The following is a 27,719-nucleotide window of genomic DNA, read 5'->3' as shown; positions in this document are numbered from 1 at the left end:
AGTTCAGAAACAACTTAAAACAGCCATACAGAACTTACAAAGAGAGTCTTTGGGATGATGGAAGCTGTGGCAATGGAAAAGATACATGACAGGAGCAAGAGAGTTGTCGTGATGAGGCAGGCACTGGCTATCAGTAAGAAGAACAACTCTGGTACTAATAATTCCGATGATGCATATGTCCACTTGATGTAGTGGCCAATAATACCAACAGCCACACATCCAAGGATCTGTAAAAATTAATTGGTTATATTCTATATGATCGTAAAAAAACATGGTGTATAGTTCTTATAAACCTTTGAGAATATGAACAATTGTTCTTGTGAATTCTATCTTTAATTCCTTTTTCATCAAGTATTAGAACATGAGCACTGAATTACTTATGTACCATATTTGATATAACAATGCTAGTTAAACTAAACAATACACCAGCAAAGAAGTCCTTGCAATATTTGTGTATTAGACTGTTAAATACAATGCGTATGGTAAAGTCTGTACACTTACAATCTGAAATATCTTCAGAATACCAGGGAATGTCTTGAGATATCCTACATTGATGAGTAAAGCTGAAGTGGTGGTGGTGGTAACCATCCTATGTACCGTAACCTGGGTTGACATCTTGGATCTGTTGGTCAAACCAAAGACGATATCAGTAATGAAAGAGTTGAGTGTGAGTAACTTAAATCCAGTGTGCTAACGTAAAGAACCGCATATAGTTTCTTTCCTTATCAATAATTCAACAAAAGGCAATTCATCAAGTTGTGAAAACTAATTAATGAGTAACTTCCCAAATCTGGAATGCAAATAGCAAGGGGTGAGGTGTTTTCACAATACAGGTTCTTCATTGTTTATGATTTTTCCTTTTAAAATATATCAGTGGGTTAGAACACTTCTATATGTCCTTTTTATGCAATATCAAATGGAGGGTAAAGAAATAATATATAGTATACTAAGTACTGTACACTAAGATAAAGATTTTGACAAGCACAAATTTATCTGTATGCTATACTTTTTACTTAATCTGCTTATTTAGAACGGCAGTACGAATGAGAAACTTAATGTTGAATGAAGTACAAACACAAAACTAAAACTTGCTTATAATTTGGCTTAATCTGAATCATCTGTGATATTCGCAAGCATATAAATATGAGACTGCCTGTGATACAGATAAAAGCACTTTTTGAATTCTAAAACATGGGTTTAGACTTTCAGTTTCCTTATTCTCAGGATCATTCATAAACAATATATCTCTTTTCACAAGTCACAAAAGATGCAAGAAGTATTCTTACTCTATAGATCAATAGTGCATTCCGTTTTGGTCACCCAACTTGAGAGAAGACTTGCATTTATTTAATTTATAATGTTGAAGATTAGGAGGTATTCTAATACCAATCACCAATACTTGCAAAGACTTAGATAATCTTGATCTAACAAGTTTCTTAAAGTTACATTTCTCGGACTACAATCATAAAATGTTTGCAAACTTAAGGACAAACGTTGTTCTTCAAATAAGGCAGTTTTTAATAATTATTAACATATATGGAATGATTTATCATTTACAGCGGTAGGAATCAGTACCATAAAAACGTTTAACAGACTTAATAAGTTTTTTTTTTTTTTTTTTTTATACCTCGTCGCTGTCTCCCGCGTTTGCGAGGTAGCGCAAGGAAACAGACGAAAGAAATGGCCCAACCCCCCCCCCCCATACACATGTACATACACACGTCCACACACGCAAATATACATACCTACACAGCTTTCCATGGTTTACCCCGGACGCTTCACATGCCTTGATTCAATCCACTGACAGCACGTCAACCCCTGTATACCACATCGCTCCAATTCACTCTATTCCTTGCCCTCCTTTCACCCTCCTGCATGTTCAGGCCCCGATCACACAAAATCCTTTTCACTCCATCTTTCCACCTCCAATTTGGTCTCCCTCTTCTCCTCGTTCCCTCCACCTCCGACACATATATCCTCTTGGTCAATCTTTCCTCACTCATTCTCTCCATGTGCCCAAACCATTTCAAAACACCCTCTTCTGCTCTCTCAACCACGCTCTTTTTATTTCCACACATCTCTCTTACCCTTACGTTACTTACTCGATCAAACCACCTCACACCACACATTGTCCTCAAACATCTCATTTCCAGCACATCCATCCTCCTGCGCACAACTCTATCCATAGCCCACGCCTCGCAACCATACAACATTGTTGGAACCACTATTCCTTCAAACATACCCATTTTTGCTTTCCGAGATAATGTTCTCGACTTCCACACATTTTTCAAGGCTCCCAAAATTTTCGCCCCCTCCCCCACCCTATGATCCACTTCCGCTTCCATGGTTCCATCCGCTGACAGATCCACTCCCAGATATCTAAAACACTTCACTTCCTCCAGTTTTTCTCCATTCAAACTCACCTCCCAATTGACTTGACCCTCAACCCTACTGTACCTAATAACCTTGCTCTTATTCACATTTACTCCTAACTTTCTTCTTCCACACACTTTACCAAACTCCGTCACCAGCTTCTGCAGTTTCTCACATGAATCCGCCACCAGCGCTGTATCATCAGCGAACAACAACTGACTCACTTCCCAAGCTCTCTCATCCCCAACAGACTTCATACTTGCCCCTCTTTCCAAGACTCTTGCATTTACCTCCCTAACAACCCCATCCATAAACAAATTAAACAACCATGGAGACATCACACACCCCTGCCGCAAACCTACATTCACTGAGAACAACAGGTTTGGATGGTATTGCAGTGGAATTTATTAAAAAAGGGGGTGACTGTATTGTTGACTGGTTGGTAAGGTTATTTAATGTATGTATGACTCATGGTGAGGTGCCTGAGGACTGGCGGAATGCGTGCATAGTGCCATTGTACAAAGGCAAAGGGGATAAGAGTGAGTGCTCAAATTACAGAGGTATAAGTTTGTTGAGTATTCCTGGTAAATTATATGGGAGGGTATTGATTGAGAGGGTGAAGGCATGTACAGAGCATCAGATTGGGGAAGATCAGTGTGGTTTCAGAAGTGGTAGAGGATGTGTGGATCAGGTGTTTGCTTTGAAGAATGTATGTGAGAAATACTTAGAAAAGCAAATGTTTGGTAAAGTGTGTGGAAGAAGAAAGTTAAGAGTAAATGTGAATAAGAGCAAGGTTATTAGGTACAGTAGGGTTGAGGGTCAAGTCAATTGGGAGGTGAGTTTGAATGGTGAAAAACTGGAGGAAGTGAAGTGTTTTAGATATCTGGGAGTGGATCTGTCAGCGGATGGAACCATGGAAGCGGAAGTGGATCATAGGGTGGGGGAGGGGGCGAAAATTTTGGGAGCCTTGAAAAATGTGTGGAAGTCGAGAACATTATCCCGGAAAGCAAAAAATGGGTATGTTTGAAGGAATAGTAGTTCCAACAATGTTGTATGGTTGCGAGGCGTGGGCTATGGATAGAGTTGTGCGCAGGAGGATGGATGTGCTGGAAATGAGATGTTTGAGGACAATGTGTGGTGTGAGGTGGTTTGATCGAGTAAGTAACGTAAGGGTAAGAGAGATGTGTGGAAATAAAAAGAGCGTGGTTGAGAGAGCAGAAGAGGGTGTTTTGAAATGGTTTGGGCACATGGAGAGAATGAGTGAGGAAAGATTGACCAAGAGGATATATGTGTCGGAGGTGGAGGGAACGAGGAGAAGAGGGAGACAAAATTGGAGGTGGAAAGATGGAGTGAAAAGGATTTTGTGTGATCGGGGCCTGAACATGCAGGAGGGTGAAAGGAGGGCAAGGAATAGAGTGAATTGGAGCGATGTGGTATACAGGGGTTGACGTGCTGTCAGTGGATTGAATCAAGGCATGTGAAGCGTCCGGGGTAAACCATGGAAAGCTGTGTAGGTATGTATATTTCCGTGTGTGGACGTGTGTATGTACATGTGTATGGGGGGGGTTGGGCCATTTCTTTCGTCTGTTTCCTTGCGCTACCTCGCAAACGCGGGAGACAGCGACAAAGTCTAAAAAAAAAAAAAAAAAAAAAAAAAAGTTTGTTGAGTATTCCTGGTAAATTATATGGGAGGGTATTGATTTAGAGGGTGAAGGCATGTACAGAGCATCAGATTGGGGAAGAGCAGTGTGGTTTCAGAAGTGGTAGAGGATGTGTGGATCAGGTGTTTGCTTTGAAGAATGTATGTGAGAAATACTTAGAAAAGCAAATGGATTTGTATGTAGCATTTATGGATCTGGAGAAGGCATATGATGGAGTTGATAGAGATGCTCTGTGGAAGGTATTAAGAATATATGGTGTGGGAGGCAAGTTGTTAGTAGCAGTGAAAAGTTTTTATCGAGGATGTAAGGCATGTGTACGTGTAGGAAGAGAGGAAAGTGATTGGTGTGCAAAGTGGGAGGGTTGGGGAAAATGATTTGGTAAACAGAGAAGAGGTAGTAAAAGCTTTGCGGAAGATGACTTAATAAGTATTTCCCTATAAATCCACAGCTGATATTGAAGTATCCTTAGTTATGTAAAGAGGTAACCTTGCCTATGTCTTTGTATGTTGGCATTATTACAAAAGGCAAGAAACATGTGCATTCACATCAAATTGGCAAGCAAATATATTGTTTTATCTTCACTGCAAGAAAAAATGAGTTTGTTTTGACATCAATAGACCTCATCAATTTTCTCAAAAAAAAAGAAAATAGCTATCTACTCTTATCATTTTAATGCATGAGTCTGTTCCATACACCTTCACAAATAGCCGTATCAGGTCCCTATGCTTGGTTGCTGTTTGAATTCCTTCGCATTCCTTTAGAGAGAGGGGTTAGGGCAGACTCAGCCTGTAAAGTTTAGAAAGGGGTTAGGGCAGACATAGCCTGTAAAGTTTAGAAAGAGGGGTTAAGGGCAGATTTAGCATGTAGAGTTTAGAAAGAGGGGTTAGGGCTGACAGCCTGTAAAGTTTAGAAAGAGGGGTTAGGGCTGACAGCCTGTAAAGTTTAGAAAGAGGGGTTAGGGCTGACAGCCTGTAAAGTTTAGAAAGAGGGGTTAGGGCTGACAGCCTGTAAAGTTTAGAAAGAGGGGTTAGGGCTGACAGCCTTTAAGTTTAAAAGTGGTATTAGAAAGAAGGGTTGGGGCTGACTTAGCCTGTAAAGTTTAGAAAGAGGGGTTAGGGCTGACAGCCTGTAAAGTTTAGAAAGAAGGGTTGGGGCTGACTTAGCCTGTAAAGTTTAGAAAGAAGGGTTAGGGCTGACAGCCTGTAAAGTTTAGAAAGAGGGTTAGGGCTGACTTACCATGTAAAGTTTAGAAAGAGGGGTTAGGGCTGACTTAGCCTGTAAAGTTTAGAAAGAGGGGTTAGGGTTGACTTAGCCTGTAAAGTTTAGAAAGAGGGGTTAGGGCTGACTTAGCCTGTAAAGTTTAGAAAGAGGAGTTAGGGCTGACTTAGCCTGTAAAGTTTAGGAAGAGGGGTTAGGGTTGAATTAGCCTGTAAAGTTTAGAAAGGGGTTAGGGCTGACTTACCATGTAAAGTTTAGAAAGAGGGGTTAGGGGCTGACTTAGCCTGTAAAGTTTAGAAAGAGGGGTTAGGGCTGACTTAGCCTGTAAAGTTTAGGAAGAGGGGTTAGGGTTGAATTAGCCTGTAAAGTTTAGAAAGGGGTTAGGGCTGACTTAACATGTAAAGTTTAGAAAGAGGGGTTAGGGGCTGACTTAGCCTGTAAAGTTTAGAAAGAGGGGTTAGGGCTGACTTAGCCTGTAAAGTTTAGGAAGAGGGGTTAGGGTTGAATTAGCCCGTAAAGTTTAGAAAGGGGTTAGGGCTGACTTACCATGTAAAGTTTAGAAAGAGGGGTTAGGGGCTGACTTAGCCTGTAAAGTTTAGAAAGAGGGGTTAGGGCTGACTTAGCCTGTAAAGTTTAGAAAGAGGGGTTAGGGTTGAATTATCCTGTAAAGTTTAGAAGGAGGGATTAGGGCTGACTTAGCCTGTAGAAGTTTATTCAGATATTCGCAGGCTCATGATCACAAAATATCCTGTTACCGGAATACAGTCACACTATTCTCTATTGTGACATCCATTGGGAACAGTGATAATGACCAGACCTTTCTCATTGGCCATGAAGCACGCACTGGCACCTGATCATGGGAATGGAGGGAGGTGAATGATGCAGGTGTTACCCACAGTAGAACTGTGGTTGCCTGGTCATCCTCGCTCCTGGAATAGAGTTGGCAAACTGCCTAGCTTCAGGGGAGGGGAGCAAACAAGGCAGACATTTTGCTAAGGGATGAAGGTGGTGCCATGTCACATACCCTCTATTTATCATTTAACAAATCCATAGCTTAACGCAAAGTAAAAAAGGTATCCAACAAAATCTAGACTTTGTCAAAATTCCATGTTAACCAAGTGTTGTAATGACATTTATATCAATGAAACAAACTTGATTATACCATAATTAAGACATGGTAAATTAGTCTTTTTGAAATATTCTTATGGCTAATTGCATCTCTTCCTTGATTTATAGAAAGGAAAAGAATTGTCGACAGAGTTTAATGTCATTTCCAAGCAAGGCAGATGTTATAATAATTATTATTATACCCAGGAGTTGAGGGAAGGTTAGGTTTCATTTAATTTTGTAGGTTAAAAGAATGAAAAAGACTTTGCGAGAGCAGAATGCTAGCGATGCCCAACTTCTGCTAAATGACATTAAATTTCCGATGCAAATGCACCAGCCATCATCAACAGGTAAATAAGAAAAAAAATATATATAGGCTTTAAAGCTCATGGGTATGTAAATTTACTCTCGGAATTTGCATAGAATTTTACTGTAGTTTCAAACTGCTGTACTAGAATTTAATCATGTTAAAAATGTTTCTGGGCTACAGCTGAAGCTAAGCCTCCATTATTGCAATAAGTCTTATAAAATATCAAAAAAAGTCTTATGAAATAACTAAGAAGTAAAAGCTTAATAATCATCAGATAAGCGTAACAATGCACACTATGCACAGCCGATGTATTTTTAGTACTTCTGTATGGAAACATGTAGAAAATAGTATTTACTCTTTTATTACTTAAACTAGTAATTATTTCTATAATTACCAACATTAAACTGCATTTGACAAGTGTCATGCAGCTTATGGCTCGAGGGAACCCCACCCTCCCAAGTTCCAAGGAGAAAGGAAGTGTTTGTTTTAATGAATATTTTCTTCTATGATTTCAATCGAATTAACATTCAGTAAGATGAAAGAAAAAACAATTCTGGTGTAGATGATAATGCCAGACTACTTATCTTTCGCATCAGTGTTTCTATAAAGAAGATAATTATACTTTTGTAAAAGGGTTATTATAAGTCCATGTTAAGCTGAGGGAGGTCATAAGGACTGGGAGCCAAGGAGGCCATAGGGCAGGTCTATGTCTGTATAACCCCTCGTTTGCAGTCGGTGATTAACGAGTTGTTTGCTGGTTTTCAACCTTAGCTTCAGCCCCCAGACGACGGCAGTTCTAACAGGCACGCAACGAGGCCAGAGCAGCAGCAACAAGGCTTCACAGCAGTTAACAGTCAGCGTAAACTGGTAAGTACCCCATCTGTCATCTCAGGTCAAGGGTCCTTTAGTTGCCTTTTGCCACTTGTCATGTCATAACGTGTCCTTTGTCATTATGCCAGTAGCATGCCTGTCATGCCTTCAACACCTACTAATTAAATCATCATAACCAATTACATCATCAATGGTAATTAAATCATTAATTTCATGCCACAGGGACAATTACGGGTCTAATTTATTTACTAGTTAGTGTGAGCTAGTTAATGGTGTCACCTAGTTACTGGTTAGAGTGAGCTAGTTACTTGTTAGTGTGAGCTAGTTACTAGTTAGTGTGAACTAGTTACTGGTTAGAGTGAGCTAGTTACTTGTTAGTGTGAGCCAGTTACTCGTTAGTGTGAGCTAGTTACTAGTTAGAGTGAGCTAGTCACTAGTTAGTGTGAACTAGTTACTGGTTAGAGTGAGCTAGTTACTAGTTAGTGTGAACTAGTTACTGGTTAGAGTGAGCTAGTTACTTGTTAGTGTGAGCAAGTTGCTAGTGTCAGCTGGTTACTAGTTAGTGTCAGCTAGTTACTAGTTAGTGTCAGCTAGTTACTGGTTAGTTTGGTGAGAGAGATACAGAGACATGGTTGTAGGTGGAGTGTTTACGTGAGGTATTCTGGGGACGTGTAACACACACACACACACACACACACGACTGACACAAACAGCAACTTGTAGTTTGGCCAGCAGCCATGAACGCTAATTCATGATCCTTCTACGTACCCCTAACTGATGATATATATATATATATATATATATATATATATATATATATATATATATATATATATATATATATATATATATATATCCATAATGTTCTTATTTGTTCAATAGTTTTCTTGTGCTATGAAGTTCGATATATATTTTTTTCCCATTCTGTCATGACTTCATGGAAGAATCAGGCGACTCAAAAGGTCATCATTTTGTGTGTCTATAACTTGTCTTAATCGCGAATCATCTCCCTGTAGGCGCCACACACTAGTAGTGTCTCGGTAATAATCTTAATTATTTATTTATTTATTTTGCTTTGTCGCTGTCTCCCGCGTTTGCGAGGTAGCGCAAGGAAACAGACGAAAGAAATGGCCCAACCCACCCCCATACACAATGTATATACATACACGTCCACACATGCAAATATACATACCTATACATCTCAATGTACACACATATATATATATATATATACACCCATAGACACATACATATATACACATGCACACAATTCACACTGTCTGCCTTTATTCATTCTCATCGCCACCTCGCCACACATGGAATACCATCCCCCTCCCCCCTCATGTGTGCGAGGTAGCGCTAGGAAAAGACAACAAAGGCCCCATTCGTTCACACTCAGTCTTAATTAATGTTAATGATAATTAAAAAGTCTTAGCGCTTAGCAGTAGCATAATGATCATTAAAAAAGCTTCAGCGCCTAGCAATAGCCTACCTTACGCCATCTTGACATGTAGAGGCAGGTACAAGCTACACTTGCAGCAGACTGCCACGTATGTGTGGGAAGACAGTGTATTTAAAGTATTACTTTATCGACTAACTTACTTTTCAAGGGATATAAGTAGATAAGTGATGATTAAGTAAGGTCTGAACAAGGGAGGTAGCAGAGAGGAACAGTTACATTAACAGCTGCTTCCCGTACACTTTATATAATACATTTTACTTCCGTGTTAAAGTTTAATTTCTCTTTTTCTCTGTGTGTTCATCCATTAACAACAAGAATCTTAAGGCCTTTGAGAGCAAGAATGACACGATTATGTTATGTTGGTCAGGTTAGTTATGTCTTCCATTGAATTTACTTACATTGGTCTAATGTATTTTGCTTTTCAACAAGAAATTACCTCCTGAAATTCAACTTAACGTAACCTAATGTAGGGTTATTACATATTGCTTTAATTTGGAAGTATTGGCTTCGCACCTATGTAATTAATTACCTTCCCTATTCGTCTCTCCTAAAAACTATCGGTGGAAGACCTACAATTACCTACAGTAGGGTAACTAAACAATTAAAAAGGAAGTCTCTTTGCTTTAGGTCAATTATCATTCTCACAAATTGCTCGCCTCACCGCCATTACCATATCCTAGTTGTCGCGGCACTAGAGCAGCTTGTCCTTCGTCCTCAGATAACGAAAGAGTTTTGTGTCATTTGGGATGAATTGGTCTAATTGGGAATAATAATTATCTCCACAAGATATGTGATTCGAACCCTGTGTGCCAGGTGGTTCGATATAAGGCTCCATATGAACGTGGAACCTTTCCCAAAGGTTTTCCTTGCATGTATTACAGTTAATCATTATGCATCTGCTTCTTGCAGAATATATATATATATATATATATATATATATATATATATATATATATATATATATATATATATATATATATCAGGGAAACCTAGGTTTCCCCCTCATCCCGTGGGATATAGTGCATAGAACTACGCCTTTTTTCTTTTTCTAGAATGTATATTTGTGATTGTGAGGAGGCTCCAGCTCATATGTGGGTCGGCTTTATCATAAACTCCCCCTCCCGGTCTTCAAAATAGCCTCGCGCAAATGAACTATAAATTATAGCCAGTTTTAGCCTATCTCTGCTAAGTTATGGCCAGCCCCCCCCCCCCCACCACCACCCAGAAAAACCAATCTCATTTGCATCTCTCCATTGCTTTTAAATCGCCATCTCCTTCGTGGAGTGGGAGTGTCAGGTTGGGCCATCCTGATGTGAAAGGTCTGGCTTTCCAACGTAACTCCCACTCGGGCACCGAAGACCCCGACATCCGGCCACACACACCGGATACCTACCAGATAAGACCAGCTACCAAACCTACCCCCTCCCTCCCTCGCTCCACGCTCTCGCTTCTGCTTGGAGGCAGCCACTGCATTATATATATATATATATATATATATATATATATATATATATATATATATATATATATATATATACTTTGTCGCTGTCTCCAGCGTTAACGAGGTAGCGTAGGGAAATAGAGGAAGGAATGGCCCAACCCACCCACATACACATGTATATACATACGCGCCCACACACGCACATATACATACCTTTACATTTCAACGTATACATATATATACACACACAGACATATACATATATACACATGTATATAATTCATACTGTCGGCCCTTATTCATTCCCGTCGCCACCCCGCCACACATGAAATGAGAACTCGCTCCCCCCCACATGTGCGCGAGGTAGCGCCAGGAAAAGACAACAAAGGCCACATTCGTTCACACTCAGTTTCAAGCGGTCATGTATAGTGCACCGAAACCACAGCTTCCTTTCCACATCCAGGCCCCACAAAACTTTCCATGGTTTACCCCAGACGCTTCACATGCCCTGGTTCAATCCATTGATAGCACGTCGACCCCGGTATACCACATCGTTCCAATTCACTCTATTCCTTGCACGCCTTTCATCCTTCTGTATGGTCAGGCCCCAATCGCTCGAAAAAAATTTTCACTCCATCCTTCCACCTCCAATTTGGTCTCCCGCTTTTCCTCGTTCCCTCCACCTCTGACACATATATCCTCTTGGTCAATCTTTCCTCACTCATTCTCTCCATGTGACCAAACCATTTCAAAACACCCTCTTCTGCTCTCTCAACCACACTCTTTTTATTCCCACAAGTCTCTCTTATCCTTTCATTACTTATTTCTATGAGTCCATGGGGAAAGTTCCCAAGTGCACTTTCGTGTAATGATCACATCATCAGTTGATATACAACGAGAGTGAATGTAAGCGAATAAGGCCTTTCTAAACAGTGAACAGGTGTTATTATCATTTATTATTATTAGTTATTATTATTATTATTATTATTATTATTATTATTATTATTATTATTATTAGTGTTTATTAGGCGGCAAGGAGACCTTAAAAGAAAAGGGGGTGGGGGTGGGGGCTGAATGAATCTTTATAGAGGGGAGGGTTTCCACTTTCCTGTCCGTCCTACCTCGCCTTCTACGAAAGGCGGGAGAGATACGTGAGGGAAATCTGTCTCGCCTGTCCCAGAGGATGACAGGAGGGAAGGAAACAGACGACAAATGAACAACTCATGCAGGAGACATCACCTACAACAGCTGTCGACATATATATATATATATATATATATATATATAGTATATATAAGGCATGTGTACGTGTAGGAAGAGAGGAAAGTGATTGGTTCTCAGTGAATGTAGGTTTGCGGCAGGGGTGTGTGATGTCTCCATGGTTGTTTAATTTGTTTATGGATGGGGTTGTTAGGGAGGTGAATGCAAGAGTTTTGGAAAGAGGGGCAAGTATGAAGTCTGTTGGGGATGAGAGAGCTTGGGAAGTGAGTCAGTTGTTGTTCGCTGATGATACAGCGCTGGTGGCTGATTCATGTGAGAAACTGCAGAAGCTGGTGACTGAGTTTGGTAAAGTGTGTGAAAGAAGAAAGTTAAGAGTAAATGTGAATAAGAGCAAGGTTATTAGGTACAGTAGGGTTGAGGGTCAAGTCAATTGGGAGGTGAGTTTGAATGGAGAAAAACTGGAGGAAGTAAAGTGTTTTAGATATCTGGGAGTGGATCTGGCAGCGGATGGAACCATGGAAGCGGAAGTGGATCATAGGATGGGGGAGGGGGCGAAAATTCTGGGGGCCTTGAAGAATGTGTGGAAGTCGAGAGCATTATCTCGGAAAGCAAAAATGGGTATGTTTGAAGGAATAGTGGTTCCAACAATGTTGTATGGTTGCGAGGCGTGGGCTATGGATAGAGTTGTGCGCAGGAGGATGGATGTGCTGGAAATGAGATGTTTGAGGACAATGTGTGGTGTGAGGTGGTTTGATCGAGTAAGTAACGTAAGGGTAAGAGAGATGTGTGGAAATAAAAAGAGCGTGGTTGAGAGAGCAGAAGAGGGTGTTTTGAAATGGTTTGGGCACATGGAGAGAATGAGTGAGGAAAGATTGACCAAGAGGATATATGTGTCGGAGGTGGAGGGAACGAGAAGAGGGAGACCAAATTGGAGGTGGAAAGATGGAGTGAAAAAGATTTTGTGTGATAGGGGCCTGAACATGCAGGAGGGTGAAAGGAGGGCAAGGAATAGAGTGAATTGGATCGATGTGGTATACCGGGGTTGACGTGCTGTCAGTGGATTGAATCAGGGCATGTGAAGCGTCTGGGGTAAACCATGGAAAGCTGTGTAGGTATGTATATTTGCGTGTGTGGACGTATGTATATACATGTGTATGGGGGTGGGTTTGGGCCATTTCTTTCGTCTGTTTCCTTGCGCTACCTCGCAAACGCGGGAGACAGCGACAAAACAAAACAAAACAAAAAATATAGTATGATAACCACGAGGTAAATGAAACACGGTAAGCCAATATTCATTCTTGTATCTTCTCTGGCGATGTGTGATTACACACGAAAGTGCACTCGGCACATCTGTGTTTCGCTTTCCACCTGGTTATCATTATGTACTGGATGACGTACGTCATTGTGACCTACTGCAGTATAATATATATATATATATATATATATATATATATATATATATATATATATATATATATATATATATATAGACATTTCGTCAGTCTGGAAGTAATTCTTTTAACTATTCTCCAAATTCTCATTTTTAAGGGCGTGTTCGTACGTTCGCTGCTCCCACTTCATGTGATTAAGACACACTGATGATTCATAGTGGCGTGTACCACCTTGCATTCAGTGCGCCTCTCGCCCTGACCTCTTAACAACTACCTCCAACGGCAAACTACTCATCTGGTCGTCAGCCACCATCAGATTGAACAGCCTAGATTACTCGTATATATTTTGTGTTTGCCTTTACAACAAGCTCTTGTTGCCACTGTAGCTTCACCAAACTACCATTCAGATATTTCCAAGACTAATTTCGTCTCTCATGAACCAGCGGGTGTTAATTGAGGATACTTGACGAGCAGTTTGGTGTTTGGCAATTGGATGTTTACCTGGTCATCTTGGGTCATGCGCGCGCAGTCGTGCAAGTTCGTCTTAAACGAACGATGATTGGAAAAATAAAATAAAGAAGTATAAGCTTTAACTTCTTTATGGAGAAATAAGCCTACAAGAATACCTATAAATGATATAAGCTTTAACTTCGTCGTGGAGAAATAAGCTTACAAGAATACCAAGAAATGTTATAAGCTTTAACTTCGTCGTGGAGAAATAAGCCTACAAGAATACCTATAAATAAGTGATATAAGCTTTAACTTCTTCATGGAGAAATAAGCTTACAAGAATACCAAGAATTAAGTGTTATAAGCTTTAACTTCATGGAGAAATAAGCTTACAAGAATACCAAGAAATGTGTTATGAGCTTTAACTTTCTCGTGGAGAAATAAGCTTACAAGAATAACAAGAAATAAGTGTTATAAGCTTTAACTTGTTCATGGAGAAATAAGCTTAGAACACCAAAAATAACCAAGAAATGTGATATAAGCTTTAACTTCATGGATAAATAAGCTTACAATAATACCAAGAAATAAGTTACAAGCTTTAACTTCCTCGTGGAGAAATAAGCTTAGAACCAAAAATAACTAATAAATGAGTTATATAAGCTTTAACTTCATGGAGAAATAAGCTTAGAACCAAAAATAACCAAGAAATAAGTGATATAAGCTTTAACTTCATGGAGAAATAAGCTTAGAACCAAAAAATACCAAGAAATAAGTGATATAAGCTTTAACTTCATGGAGAAATAAGCTTAGAACCAAAAATAACCAAGAAATAAGTGATATAAGCTTTAACTTCTTCATGGAGAAATAAGCTTAGAACCAAAAATAACCAAGAAATAAGTGATATAAGCTTTAACTTCCTTATGGGGAAATAAGCTTATCGTGTGAGCGTATGGTTAAGTCACCGTTAAGCACGGCTCTGTGTGTCATGACACGCCTCGCCAAATGGCACAGTTTTCCACTGCCACTGTATGTATGTAATATATATATATATATATATATATATATATATATATATATATATATATATATATATATATGTATATATATATATATATATATATATATATATATATATATATATATATATATATATATATATATATATTGTCAAGTTGCATATATGATACAAAATGAAATTGTGTGTTTTTGGTGGGTATTCGATAGTAATCTTATATATATATATATATATATATATATATATATATATATATATATATATATATATATATATATATAAGGGCGCAAATGGGGAGGTGATAACAAGTAGTGGTGATGTGAGAAGGATATGGAGTGAGTATTTTGAAGGTTTGTCGAATGTGTTTGATGATAGAGTGGCAGATAAAGGGTGTTTTGGTCGAGGTGGTGTGCAAAGTGAGAGGGTTAGGGAAAATGATTTGGTAAACAGAGAAGAGGTAGTAAAAGCTTTGCGGAAGATGAAAGCCGGCAAGGCAGCAGGTTTGGATGGTATTGCAGTGGAATTTATTAAAAAAGGGGGTGACTGTATTATTGACTGGTTGGTAAGGTTATTTAATGTATGTATGACTCATGGTGAGGTGCCTGAGGATTGGCGGAATGCGTGCATAGTGCCATTGTACAAAGGCAAAGGGGATAAGAGTGAGTGCTCAAATTACAGAGGTATAAGTTTGTTGAGTATTCCTGGTAAATTATATGGGAGGGTATTGATTGAGAGGGTGAAGGCATGTACAGAGCATCAGATTGGGGAAGAGCAGTGGGGTTTCAGAAGTGGTAGAGGATGTGTGGATCAGGTGTTTGCTTTGAAGAATGTATGTGAGAAATACTTAGAAAAGCAAATAGATTTGTATGTAGCATTTATGGATCTGGAGAAGGCATATGATAGAGTTGATAGAGATGCTCTGTGGAAGGTGCTAAGAATATATGGTGTGGGAGGCAAGTTGTTAGAAGCAGTGAAAAGTTTTTATCGAGGATGTAAGGCATGTGTACGTGTAGGAAGAGAGGAAAGTGATTGGTTCTCAGTGAATGTAGGTTTGCGGCAGGGGTGTGTGATGTCTCCATGGTTGTTTAATTTGTTTATGGATGGGGTTGTTAGGGAGGTGAATGCAAGAGTTTTGGAAAGAGGGGCAAGTATGAAGTCTGTTGGGGATGATAGAGCTTGGGAAGTGAGTCAGTTGTTGTTCGCTGATGATACAGCGCTGGTGGCTGATTCATGTGAGAAACTGCAGAAGCTGGTGACTGAGTTTGGTAAAGTGTGTGAAAGAAGAAAGTTAAGAGTAAATGTGAATAAGAGCAAGGTTATTAGGTACAGTAGGGTTGAGGGTCAAGTCAATTGGGAGGTAAGTTTGAATGGAGAAAAACTGGAGGAAGTGAAGTGTTTTAGATATCTGGGAGTGGATCTGGCAGCGGATGGAACCATGGAAGCGGAAGTGGATCATAGGGTGGGGGAGGGGGCGAAAATTCTGGGAGCCTTGAAGAATGTGTGGAAGTCGAGAGCATTATCTCGGAAAGCAAAAATGGGTATGTTTGAAGGAATAGTGGTTCCAACAATGTTGTATGGTTGCGAGGCGTGGGCTATGGATAGAGTTGTGCGCAGGAGGATGGATGTGCTTTAAATGAGATGTTTGAGGACAATGTGTGGTGTGAGGTGGTTTGATCGAGTAAGTAACGTAAGGGTAAGAGAAATGTGTGGAAATAAAAAGAGCGTGGTTGAGAGAGCAGAAGAGGGTGTTTTGAAATGGTTTGGGCACATGGAGAGAATGAGTGAGGAAAGATTGACCAAGAGGATTTATGTGTCGGAGGTGGAGGGAACGAGAAGAGGGAGACCAAATTGGAGGTGGAAAGATGGAGTGAAAAAGATTTTGTGTGATAGGGGCCTGAACATGCAGGAGGGTGAAAGGAGGGCAAGGAATAGAGTGAATTGGATCGATGTGGTATACCGGGGTTGACGTGCTGTCAGTGGATTGAATCAGGGCATGTGAAGCGTCTGGGGTAAACCATGGAAAGCTGTGTAGGTATGTATATTTGCGTGTGTGGACGTAATGTATATACATGTGTATGGGGGTGGGTTGGGCATTTCTTTCGTCTGTTTCCTTGCGCTACCTCGCAAACGCGGGAGACAGCGACAAAACAAAACAAAACAAAAAATATAGTATGATAACCACGAGGTAAATGAAACACGGTAAGCCAATATTCATTCTTGTATCTTCTCTGGCGATGTGTGATTACACACGAAAGTGCACTCGGCACATCTGTGTTTCGCTTTCCACCTGGTTATCATTATGTACTGGATGACGTACTCATTGTGACCTACTGCAGTATAATATATATATATATATATTATTATATATATATATATATATAATATATATATATATATATCATATACTATAAATAAGTGATATAAGCTTTAACTTCGTCGTGGAGAAATAAGCTTACAAGAATACCAAGAAATGTTATAAGCTTTAACTTCTTTATGGAGAAATAAGCTTACAAGAATACCAAGAAATGTTATAAGCTTTAACTTCATGGATAAATAAGCTTACAATAATACCAAGAAATAAGTGTTATAAGCTTTAACTTCGTCGTGGAGAAATAAGCTTAGAACCAAAAAATACCAAGAAATAAGTGTTATAAGCTTTAACTTCATGGAGAAATAAGCTTACAAGAATACCAAGAATTAAGTGTTATAAGCTTTAACTTCTTCATGGAGAAATAAGCTTAGAACCAAAAATAACCAAGAAATGTGTTATGAGCTTTAACTTTCTCGTGGAGAAATAAGCTTACAAGAATAACAAGAAATAAGTGTTATAAGCTTTAACTTGTTCATGGAGAAATAAGCTTAGAACACCAAAAATAACCAAGAAATGTGATATAAGCTTTAACTTCATGGATAAATAAGCTTACAATAATACCAAGAAATAAGTTACAAGCTTTAACTTCCTCGTGGAGAAATAAGCTTAGAACCAAAAATAACTAATAAATGAGTTATATAAGCTTTAACTTCATGGAGAAATAAGCTTAGAACCAAAAATAACCAAGAAATAAGTGATATAAGCTTTAACTTCATGGAGAAATAAGCTTAGAACCAAAAAATACCAAGAAATAAGTGATATAAGCTTTAACTTCATGGAGAAATAAGCTTAGAACCAAAAATAACCAAGAAATAAGTGATATAAGCTTTAACTTCCTTATGGGGAAATAAGCTTAGAACCAAAAATAACCAAGAAATAAGTGATATAAGCTTTAACTTCCTTATGGGGAAATAAGCTTATCGTGTGAGCGTATGGTTAAGTCACCGTTAAGCACGGCTCTGTGTGTCATGACACGCCTCGCCAAATGGCACAGTTTTCCACTGCCACTGTATGTATGTAATATATATATATATATATATATATATATATATATATATATATATATATATATATATATGTATATATATATATATATATATATATATATATATATATATATATATATATATATATATATATATATATTGTCAAGTTGCATATATGATACAAAATGAAATTGTGTGTTTTTGGTGGGTATTCGATAGTAATCTTATATATATATATATATATATATATATATATATATATATATATATATATATATATATATATAAGGGCGCAAATGGGGAGGTGATAACAAGTAGTGGTGATGTGAGAAGGAGATGGAGTGAGTATTTTGAAGGTTTGTCGAATGTGTTTGATGATAGAGTGGCAGATAAAGGGTGTTTTGGTCGAGGTGGTGTGCAAAGTGAGAGGGTTAGGGAAAATGATTTGGTAAACAGAGAAGAGGTATTAAAAGCTTTGCGGAAGATGAAAGCCGGCAAGGCAGCAGGTTTGGATGGTATTGCAGTGGAATTTATTAAAAAAGGGGGTGACTGTATTATTGACTGGTTGGTAAGGTTATTTAATGTATGTATGACTCATGGTGAGGTGCCTGAGGATTGGCGGAATGCGTGCATAGTGCCATTGTACAAAGGCAAAGGGGATAAGAGTGAGTGCTCAAATTACAGAGGTATAAGTTTGTTGAGTATTCCTGGTAAATTATATGGGAGGGTATTGATTGAGAGGGTGAAGGCATGTACTGAGCATCAGATTGGGGAAGAGCAGTGTGGTTTCAGAAGTGGTAGAGGATGTGTGGATCAGGTGTTTGCTTTGAAGAATGTATGTGAGAAATACTTAGAAAAGCAAATAGATTTGTATGTAGCATTTATGGATCTGGAGAAGGCATATGATAGAGTTGATAGAGATGCTCTGTGGAAGGTACTAAGAATATATGGTGTGGGAGGAAAGTTGTTAGAAGCAGTGAAAAGTTTTTATCGAGGATGTAAGGCATGTGTACGTGTAGGAAGAGAGGAAAGTGATTGGTTCTTAGAATGTAGGTTTGCGGCAGGGGTGTGTGATGTCTCCATGGTTGTTTAATTTGTTTATGGATGGGGTTGTTAGGGATGTGAATGCAAGAGTTTTGGAAAGAGGGGCAAGTATGAAGTCTGTTGGGGATGATAGAGCTTGGGAAGTGAGTCAGTTGTTGTTCGCTGATGATACAGCGCTGGTGGCTGATTCATGTGAGAAACTGCAGAAGCTGGTGACTGAGTTTGATAAAGTGTGTGAAAGAAGAAAGTTAAGAGTAAATGTGAATAAGAGCAAGGTTATTAGGTACAGTAGGGTTGAGGGTCAAGTCAATTGGGAGGTAAGTTTGAATGGAGAAAAACTGGAGGAAGTAAAGTGTTTTAGATATCTGGGAGTGGATCTGGCAGCGGATGGAACCATGGAAGCGGAAGTGGATCATAGGGTGGGGGAGGGGGCGAAAATTCTGGGAGCCTTGAAGAATGTGTGGAAGTCGAGAGCATTATCTCGGAAAGCAAAAATGGGTATGTTTGAAGGAATAGTGGTTCCAACAATGTTGTATGGTTGCGAGGCGTGGGCTATGGATAGAGTTGTGCGCAGGAGGATGGATGTGCTGGAAATGAGATGTTTGAGGACAATGTGTGGTGTGAGGTGGTTTGATCGAGTAAGTAACGTAAGGGTAAGAGAATATTTATTTTATTTATTATACTTTGTCGCTGTCTCCCGCGTTTGCGAGGTAGCGCAAGGAAACAGACGAAAGAAATGGCCCAACCCCCCCCCCCCATACACATGTATATACATACGTCCACACACGCAAATATACATACCTACACAGCTTTCCATGGTTTACCCCAGACGCTTCACATGCCTTGCTTCAATCCACTGACAGCACGTCAACCCCGGTATACCACATCGCTCCAATTCACTCTATTCCTTGCCCTCCTTTCACCCTCCTGCATGTTCAGGCCCCGATCACACAAAATCTTTTTCACTCCATCTTTCCACCTCCAATTTGGTCTCCCTCTTCTCCTTGTTCCCTCCACCTCCGACACATATATCCCCTTGGTTAATCTTTCCTCACTCATCCTCTCCATGTAAGAGAAATGTGTGGAAATAAAAAGAGCGTGGTTGAGAGAGCAGAAGAGGGTGTTTTGAAATGGTTTGGGCACATGGAGAGAATGAGTGAGGAAAGATTGACCAAAAGGATATATGTGTCGGAGGTGGAGGGAACGAGAAGTGGGAGACCAAATTGGAGGTGGAAAGACGGAGTGAAAAAGATTTTGTGTGATCGGGGCCTGAACATGCAGGAGGGTGAAAGGAGGGCAAGGAATTGAGTGAATTGGATCGATGTGGTATACCGAGGTTGACGTGCTGTCAGTGGATTGAATCGGGGCATGTGAAGCGTCTGGGGTAAACCATGGAAAGCTGTGTAGGTATGTATATTTGCGTGTGTGGACGTATGTATATACATGTGTATGGGGGTGGGTTGGGCCATTTCTTTCGTCTGTTTCCTTGCGCTACCTCGCAAACGCGGGAGAGAGCGACAAAGCAAAAAAAAAAAAAAAAAATATATATATATATATATATATGCATGACCTGGACAGGTCAAAACGACAGAACCATCCGTCAGTTCGTACCCCAGTGGGACCAAGGCAGGTCACACACGAAACCCATCCCTTTATAAGGGATAGCTGTTGGGCGCGCGTTAACCCCCCCCCCCCCTCATCTGGTCGTCATGACAACATACGTCACTTGGTGATGATGTCACTGCTCGTTCTTGTAACATGACGATGATGTCACTGCTCGTTCTTGTAACATGACGATCATGCAGTGACACTGTAGTGTGTGTGTGTGTGTGTGTGAAGGGGGGGAGGGATGGAAGCACTGTGCTTGTATCACGCAATACATACAACCATTAAACTACTTAATCATATGTATATATTAAGTCGATTTTCTTACGCGTGACGCTACATGTATTAAGGAATAATGTCACGAGGTTTCCATCGAAACTACTAGTTCATTGGTGGGTATAAGACAGTGGTATAGGAGAGGCTGTGTCTAATTAGAAAGCAAACAGGTCAGAGAGGCGAAAATGAACTTGTACATATCAGTTCAGAAGTCATGAATATTATAATGCTATGATTATTTTAACCTTTACGGCCATGTAAATGCTGGTAAAGGTGATTATAACGGCGAAACCACTGCAGAACTCATCATACATTAGAGTAGTCATAAATATCACTGAAAAAGGCCCATAATAAAGCAGTTAAACTCATAAATAAACATAAAAACACTTGCTTATAGGAAGAGGTTTTTCGCCGCGGCCAAGTGTGGTAACACTGGCTGACGCGGGCGGGCGTTGGCGCTCTCGAGATAACCCAAGTTTTACCTTCATTTTTTTTATCTTTCTTACAGAAATATGGCGGCAAGATCCTTCCAGAGGCTACCACAAGGGACGACTGCTTATCTCCCGACCAACAGATCTTATCAGCACTTACCAGTGGAGTGAGCGATGCCCTTTCTTCAAATTCGTTGTGGAGGTCGTCCCACAGGAGCCGCTAACGCTAAGTGTTCCCCTCACACTGCGCGGCGCTGTGCCACTGTGGTGTCGGGACCCCCCTGCACCAGGGGCCCCTCCTCCTCCTCCTCCTCCTCCTCCTCCTTGGATGCCAAGCAACTCTATATATCATCATCACTGACTATATATCATCACCGACTCTATATATCATCTCCACCGACTCTATATATCTCCACTGGCTCTATCTATCATCTCCACTGACTATATATCATCTCCACCGACTCTATATATCATCATCTCCACTGACTCTATATATCATCTCCATTGACTCTATATATCATCTCTGACTCTGTATATCACCTCCACTGACTCTGTATATCATCTCCACTGACTCTATATAAAGCATCTCCACTGACTCTATATATCATCTCCACTGACTCCATATCATCTCCACTGACTCTATATATCATCTCCACTGACTCTGTATATCATCTCCACTGACTCTGTGTATCATCTCCACCGACTCTATATATCATCTCCACTGACACTATATATCACTCCACTGACTCTATATATCATCTCCACTTACTCTATATGTCATCTCCACTGACTCTATATATCATCTCCACTGACTCTATATATCACTCCACTGACTCTGTATATCATCTCCACTGACTCTATGTATCATCTCCACCGACTCTGTATATCACTCCACTGACTCTATATATCATCTCCACTTACTCTATATATCATCTCCACTGACTCCATATATCATCTCCACTGACTATATATCATCTCCACCGACTCTATATATCATCTCCATCGACTCTATGTATCATCTCCACTGACTCTATATATCATCTCCACTGACTATATATCATCTCCAATGACTCTATATATCTCCACTGACTCTATGTATCATCTCCACTGACTCTATATATCATCTCCACTGACTCTATATGTCATCTCCACTGACTCTATATATCATCTCCACTGACTATATATCACCTCCACTGACTCTATATATCATGTCCACTGAGCAGTGCCATGATCTCACGTATGTACGTACATATTTACCTCTTGTTCCTAAACTTACCCAGTGGTTGAGGAGGCGTTCACCTTATACAGCCTAACCACCTCATTATTCGCCTGTATATCACCATAAAGAGAAAATAAAAGACGCTTTTCGAGATGAAATATGCAAATTACTGTAGACTATTGCAAGTTAACGTTTATCTCAAAAAACAAACGAAAGCAGAATTAATTTAAGGCACTGTAAGGTGATGTTTCATCTCAGAGCCCCAATCATGACTGCTCCTTCCACTTGATGTTGCATACATCAATCAACATCATTATATATGTATGTATATTTAAGTATTTATGTATTTCAGACTCATTTCCCTTGAGAGTTTTCAGTTATAGCCACGATTCCAAACTCTATTTCACTCTATTAGTGCTAGGGTTGTTAGGTTGGAGTTCCTGTATTGCTAGTTTAACGTGAAAATCGTGAGGTTGATAATCCTCATTATGAGGTGGTGGTCGTGGGGTTGAAGTACCTTCTATTTTTTCATCCTCACAACCTCACGCATTGCATCATAATCCATTGACCCTAAAATTGTATTTAAAGAGAACCTTAAATAATCTTAATCATGTCCTTGAATATGCATGTATTTTCTGCTCATCATGAGAGTCATGTATAAATAACTTAATGAAATGCCACATCAGGTTCTGGGGTTTGTTGCTTTCTGAATTAGGACTCAAAAGTCTGACCATATTTTTTGATCTGTTAAGTCATGAGTTGGTTATCTTCGTGTTACCCACCATCAGATAAGGGATGCCATGTGACAAAGAATTCTTACCGAAATATAGTCGACAATTTGTCTTTTCTTCCCCACTTATCTATCGGTGTATTGTACACAGATGAAGCCTAGTTCAGTTATTGTACATAGAGGAAGCCTAGTTCAGTTATTGTACACAGATGAAGCCTAGTTCAGTTATTGTACACAGGTGAAGCCTAGTTCAGTTATTGTACACAGATGAAGCCTAGTTCAGTTATTGTACATAGAGGAAGCCTAGTTCAGTTATTGTACACAGGTGAAGCCTAGTTCTGTTATTGTACACAGATGAAGCCTAGTTTAGTTATTGTACATAGAGGAAGCCTAGTTCAGTTATTGTACACAGGTGAAGCCTAGTTTAGTTATTGTACATAGAGGAAGCCTAGTTCTGTTATTGTACACATGAAGCCTAGTTTAGTTATTGTACACAGATGAAGCCTAGTTACAGTGTATTGTACACATGAAGTCTAGTATACCTTACCAGTGTACAGTACACTGGTGAAGCCTAATATATATTACTAGTGTATAACTACATTGAGGAAGCCTAATGCTTAGGTATCTCACCTGTGTATAGCACACTGGCAAAGCCATATTCAAAGTGGGCGTCTCACCAGTGTATAGCACACTGGCAAAGCCATATTCAAAGTGGGCGTCTCACCAGTGTATAGTACACTGGCAAAGCCATATTCAAAGTGGGCGTCTCACCTGTGTATAGCACACTGGCAAAGCCATATTCAAAGTGGGCGTCTCACCAGTGTATAGCACACTGGCAAAGCCATATTCAAAGTGGGCGTCTCACCTGTGTATAGCACACTGGCAAAGCCATATTCAAAGTGGGCGTCTCACCAGTGTATAGCACACTGGCGAAGCCTTTATTATTAAACTGGGGTTAGGCGTCTTAGGTGTCCCAGCAGTATATTGTGTTCTGAGGAAGCCATGTACTTAAGACATGTCATTGTGTGGAATACACCCAAGGCTGTGTTAATTATTATAGTGGACAGGGAGGGAGTTTTACACCGATGGCAACCCATCTCTTGTTGCATCATATCAAAGACTTTTTGAATTCATCTTTGATGTCTCGTGTTTATAGTCTCGCCATTCAGGTTATTCACGAACCTTATACGTAAAAGTACTGTTTACATCTTCTCTTAACTTAATCCTTGCATAATTTCATTATTTTTTTTATTATTATTTCGTAGAAATGAGTAAGCAGAGATGTGACCATTCCTTATTTTAATTTTCATTTCTCCGACATGCTAACTGTGGCCAGAGATGGGTGATTGAAGTGTACGTAGTCTGAGGGGGGAAATCAAGGAGTTGAACTGGGGGAAGTAGTCTGAGAGGATCCAAGCAGTTGATCAGGAAGTAGTCTGAGAGGAACCAAGCAGTTGAACAGGGGGAAGTAGTCTGAGAGGAACTAAGCAGTTGATCAGGAAGTAGTCTGAGAGGAACCAAGCAGTTGAACAGGGGGAAGTAGTCTGAGAGGAACTAAGCAGTTGATCAGGAAGTAGTCTGAGAGGAACTAAGCAGTTGATCAGGAAGTAGTCTGAGAGGAACCAAGCAGTTGAACAGGGGGAAGTAGTCTGAGAGGAACCAAGCAGCTGAACTGGGGGAAGTAGGATGAGGAACCAAGCAGTTGAACAGGGGGAAGTAGTCTGAGAGGAACCAAGCAGCTGAACTGGGGGAAGTAGTCGCAGACGAACCAAGCAGTTGAACAGGGGTAGAATGCTCTGTTTACGGTGGCCTGAATGGAAAGGGGGGGGGGGGGTGGAAGTGTGGGGAGGTGTTTGGCTGGTCTACAACAAGTGTATGGTGTCAGCCTGGTGTGGTCTGAGACGAAGGGGGGGGGGGGGGTATCTTTAGGCCCAGCTCCCTGCTAACGTATAGCAGATATTTGATCTCGTATTGACCTCAGACCATCTGATCCACGTAGCAGTGATGATCATTCTTTCAAATCCACATAGCACAACTCTGAGGTATATAGATACTTTTATGACTATTTTACTTAACTTAAGGTTACTTAACTCCCTAGACAACTTACCACATGTCGTCCTCCACCTACAACTGGGCACGTTCCTCCAACCACATGTCGTCCCCCACCTACAACTGGGTACGTTCCTCCAACCACATGTCGTCCCCTACCTACAACTGGGCACGTTCCTCCAACCACATGTCGTCCCCCACCTACAACTGGGCACGTTCCTCCAACCACATGTCGCCCCTCCACCTACAACTGGGCACGTTCCTCCAACCACATGTCGTCCCCCACCTACAACTGGGCACGTTCCTCCAACCACATGTCGCCCCTCCACCTACAACTGGGCACGTTCCTCCAACCACATGTCGCCCCCTCCACCTACAACTGGGTACGTTCCTCCAACCACATGTCGTCCCCCACCTACAACTGGGCACGCTACAACTGGGCACGTTCCTCCAACCACATGTCGTCCCCCACCTACAACTGGGCACGTTCCTCCAACCACATGTAGTCCCCCACCTACAACTGGGCACGTTCCTCCAACCTACATGTCGTCCCCACACTACAACTGGGCACGTTCCTCCAACCACATGTCGTCCCCCACCTACAACTGGGCACGTTCCTCCAACTACATGTCGCCCCCCACCTACAACTGGGCACGTTCCTCCAACTACATGTCGTCCCCCACCTACAACTGGGCACGTTCCTCCAACCACATGTCGTCCCCCACCTACAACTGGGCACGTTCCTCCAACCACATGTCGTCCCCCACCTACAACTGGGCACGTTCCTCCAACCACATGTCGTCCCCCACCTACAACTGGGCACGTTCCTCCAACTACATGTCATCCCCCCACCTACAACTGGGCACGTTCCTCCAACCACATGTCGTCCCCCACCTACAACTGGGCACGTTCCTCCAACTACATGTCATCCCCACCTACAACTGGGCACGTTCCTCCAACTACATGTCGCCTCCACCTACAACTGGGCACGTTCCTCCAACCACATGTCGTCCCCCACCTACAACTGGGCACGTTCCTCCAACCACATGTCGTCCCCCACCTACAACTGGGCACGTTCCTCCAACCACATGTCGTCCCCCACCTACAACTAGGCACGTTCCTCCAACCACATGTCGTCCCCCACCTACAACTGGGCACGTTCCTCCAACCACATGTCGTCCCCCACCTACAACTGGGCACGTTCCTCCAACCACATGTCGTCCCCCACCTACAACTAGGCACGCTCCTCCAACCACATGTCCATGGCAGCGCCCGCGCCTGGTGGTGGGCGTGGAGGAGCCCGACTCCACGCTAAGCTGGACACCCAGATGGTTGTTGGCCAGGTCCAAGCTGGAACGGGTCGTTGTCAAATAACAGGTCGTTCTTGGGGGGTGGGGGGTAGTTCCAGTTCTCGTGCCATGAGGTCAAAGAAAAAAAGAAGAGAACCCCCCGATATGGCATCACTTTGTTTACACTTCCTGGCCTCCGAAAAAGGTTAGCAGTTTTTATTTTAAGAACCTATAATAACGAAAATTGTTTATATATCATTTGCTTAACGCCTCTAACGCATGTTACTGGACAATTATACCCGTTGGATAAGATGATACGAGGTTTATTAATATTATTTATTGGGAAAACAGGATATGGTTGTGACGTCGCCTACCCTCCCCACCCCCACCCCATGACTCACAGATAAATGCCACATGTCGCAATAATTTCCCCCTCCACCCCCAAGCTTGTGCCATCCTCATGTGGGATGAGTGTAATGGGTGTGCCTTTGTCACGAACATGATGGTGAGATTGAGAAGAGCTGGTTACTTCATTCAAAGGTCATTATTATAACTGCATGGAAAGATATATTAAGTACGATAACGTGGAAGTATATTTTTGACAGGTTCAAGTCCACCTACACACTAGAAAATGTTTATATATATATATATATATATATATATATATATATATATATATATATATATATATATATATGTGTGTGTGTGTGTGTGTGTGTGTGTGTGTCTAATTATCTCTTGGAAATGGTGAGGTCATGAGTTTTACGCTCATGAGCCTCGAATATCTATCATACGTTCATAAACCTGTTATTTATTTGAGTTTTAGCTCCTCCGCTCAGCCTATTGCACACAGCAATGGTGTCTGAAAACAAAAACAAAACTCGTTTGTCCCTCCTGATTCCTCTTCAAAGTGTCATTTCACACGCCCTGGTTCAGTCCATTGAAACACGTTGACCCCGGTATACCACATCGTTCCAATTCACTCTGTCCATTGACAACACGTTGACCCCGGTACACCACATCGTTCCAATTCACTTTGTCCAATGCATGTCTTACACCTCCGTGCATGTAGCCCTCAAAACTTATTTCCACTTCGTGATTCCACTTCCAGTTCGGTGCACCCCGCTTCTCCTCGGCCCCCTCCACTAATGACATGTATACCCGCTCCTGTCAACTTCTCACTCATTCTCCTCATATTTTCAAACTATTATAGCAACCCCTTTTTAGCTCTCACAACCG

General features: G+C 40.9%; 1 protein-coding gene across 2 annotated transcripts in view; it reads right to left on the bottom strand.

The window, feature by feature from the left end:
- The window catches only part of LOC139764669 (uncharacterized), a 36,183-nt gene extending 14,693 nt beyond the window's left edge, over positions 1 to 21,490 (bottom strand). For both annotated transcript variants that reach the window (XM_071691544.1, XM_071691542.1), the window contains exons 1-3: positions 21,354 to 21,490; positions 502 to 622; positions 39 to 227 (exon numbers count right to left, since the gene is read on the bottom strand). In XM_071691544.1, coding sequence (XP_071547645.1) covers positions 39 to 227; positions 502 to 615 — 303 coding nt within the window. In that variant the 5' untranslated portion in view covers positions 616 to 622; positions 21,354 to 21,490. The remainder of the gene's footprint in view (positions 1 to 38; positions 228 to 501; positions 623 to 21,353) is intronic.
- Between the last annotated feature and the right edge of the window lie 6,229 nt (positions 21,491 to 27,719).

Source organism: Panulirus ornatus, chromosome 50, assembly GCF_036320965.1.
Source record: "Panulirus ornatus isolate Po-2019 chromosome 50, ASM3632096v1, whole genome shotgun sequence".
Lineage (NCBI taxonomy): Eukaryota > Metazoa > Arthropoda > Malacostraca > Decapoda > Palinuridae > Panulirus > Panulirus ornatus.
The sequence above is the reverse complement of the archived record's forward strand: the minus strand, read 5'-3'. Positions and strand labels throughout refer to the sequence as shown.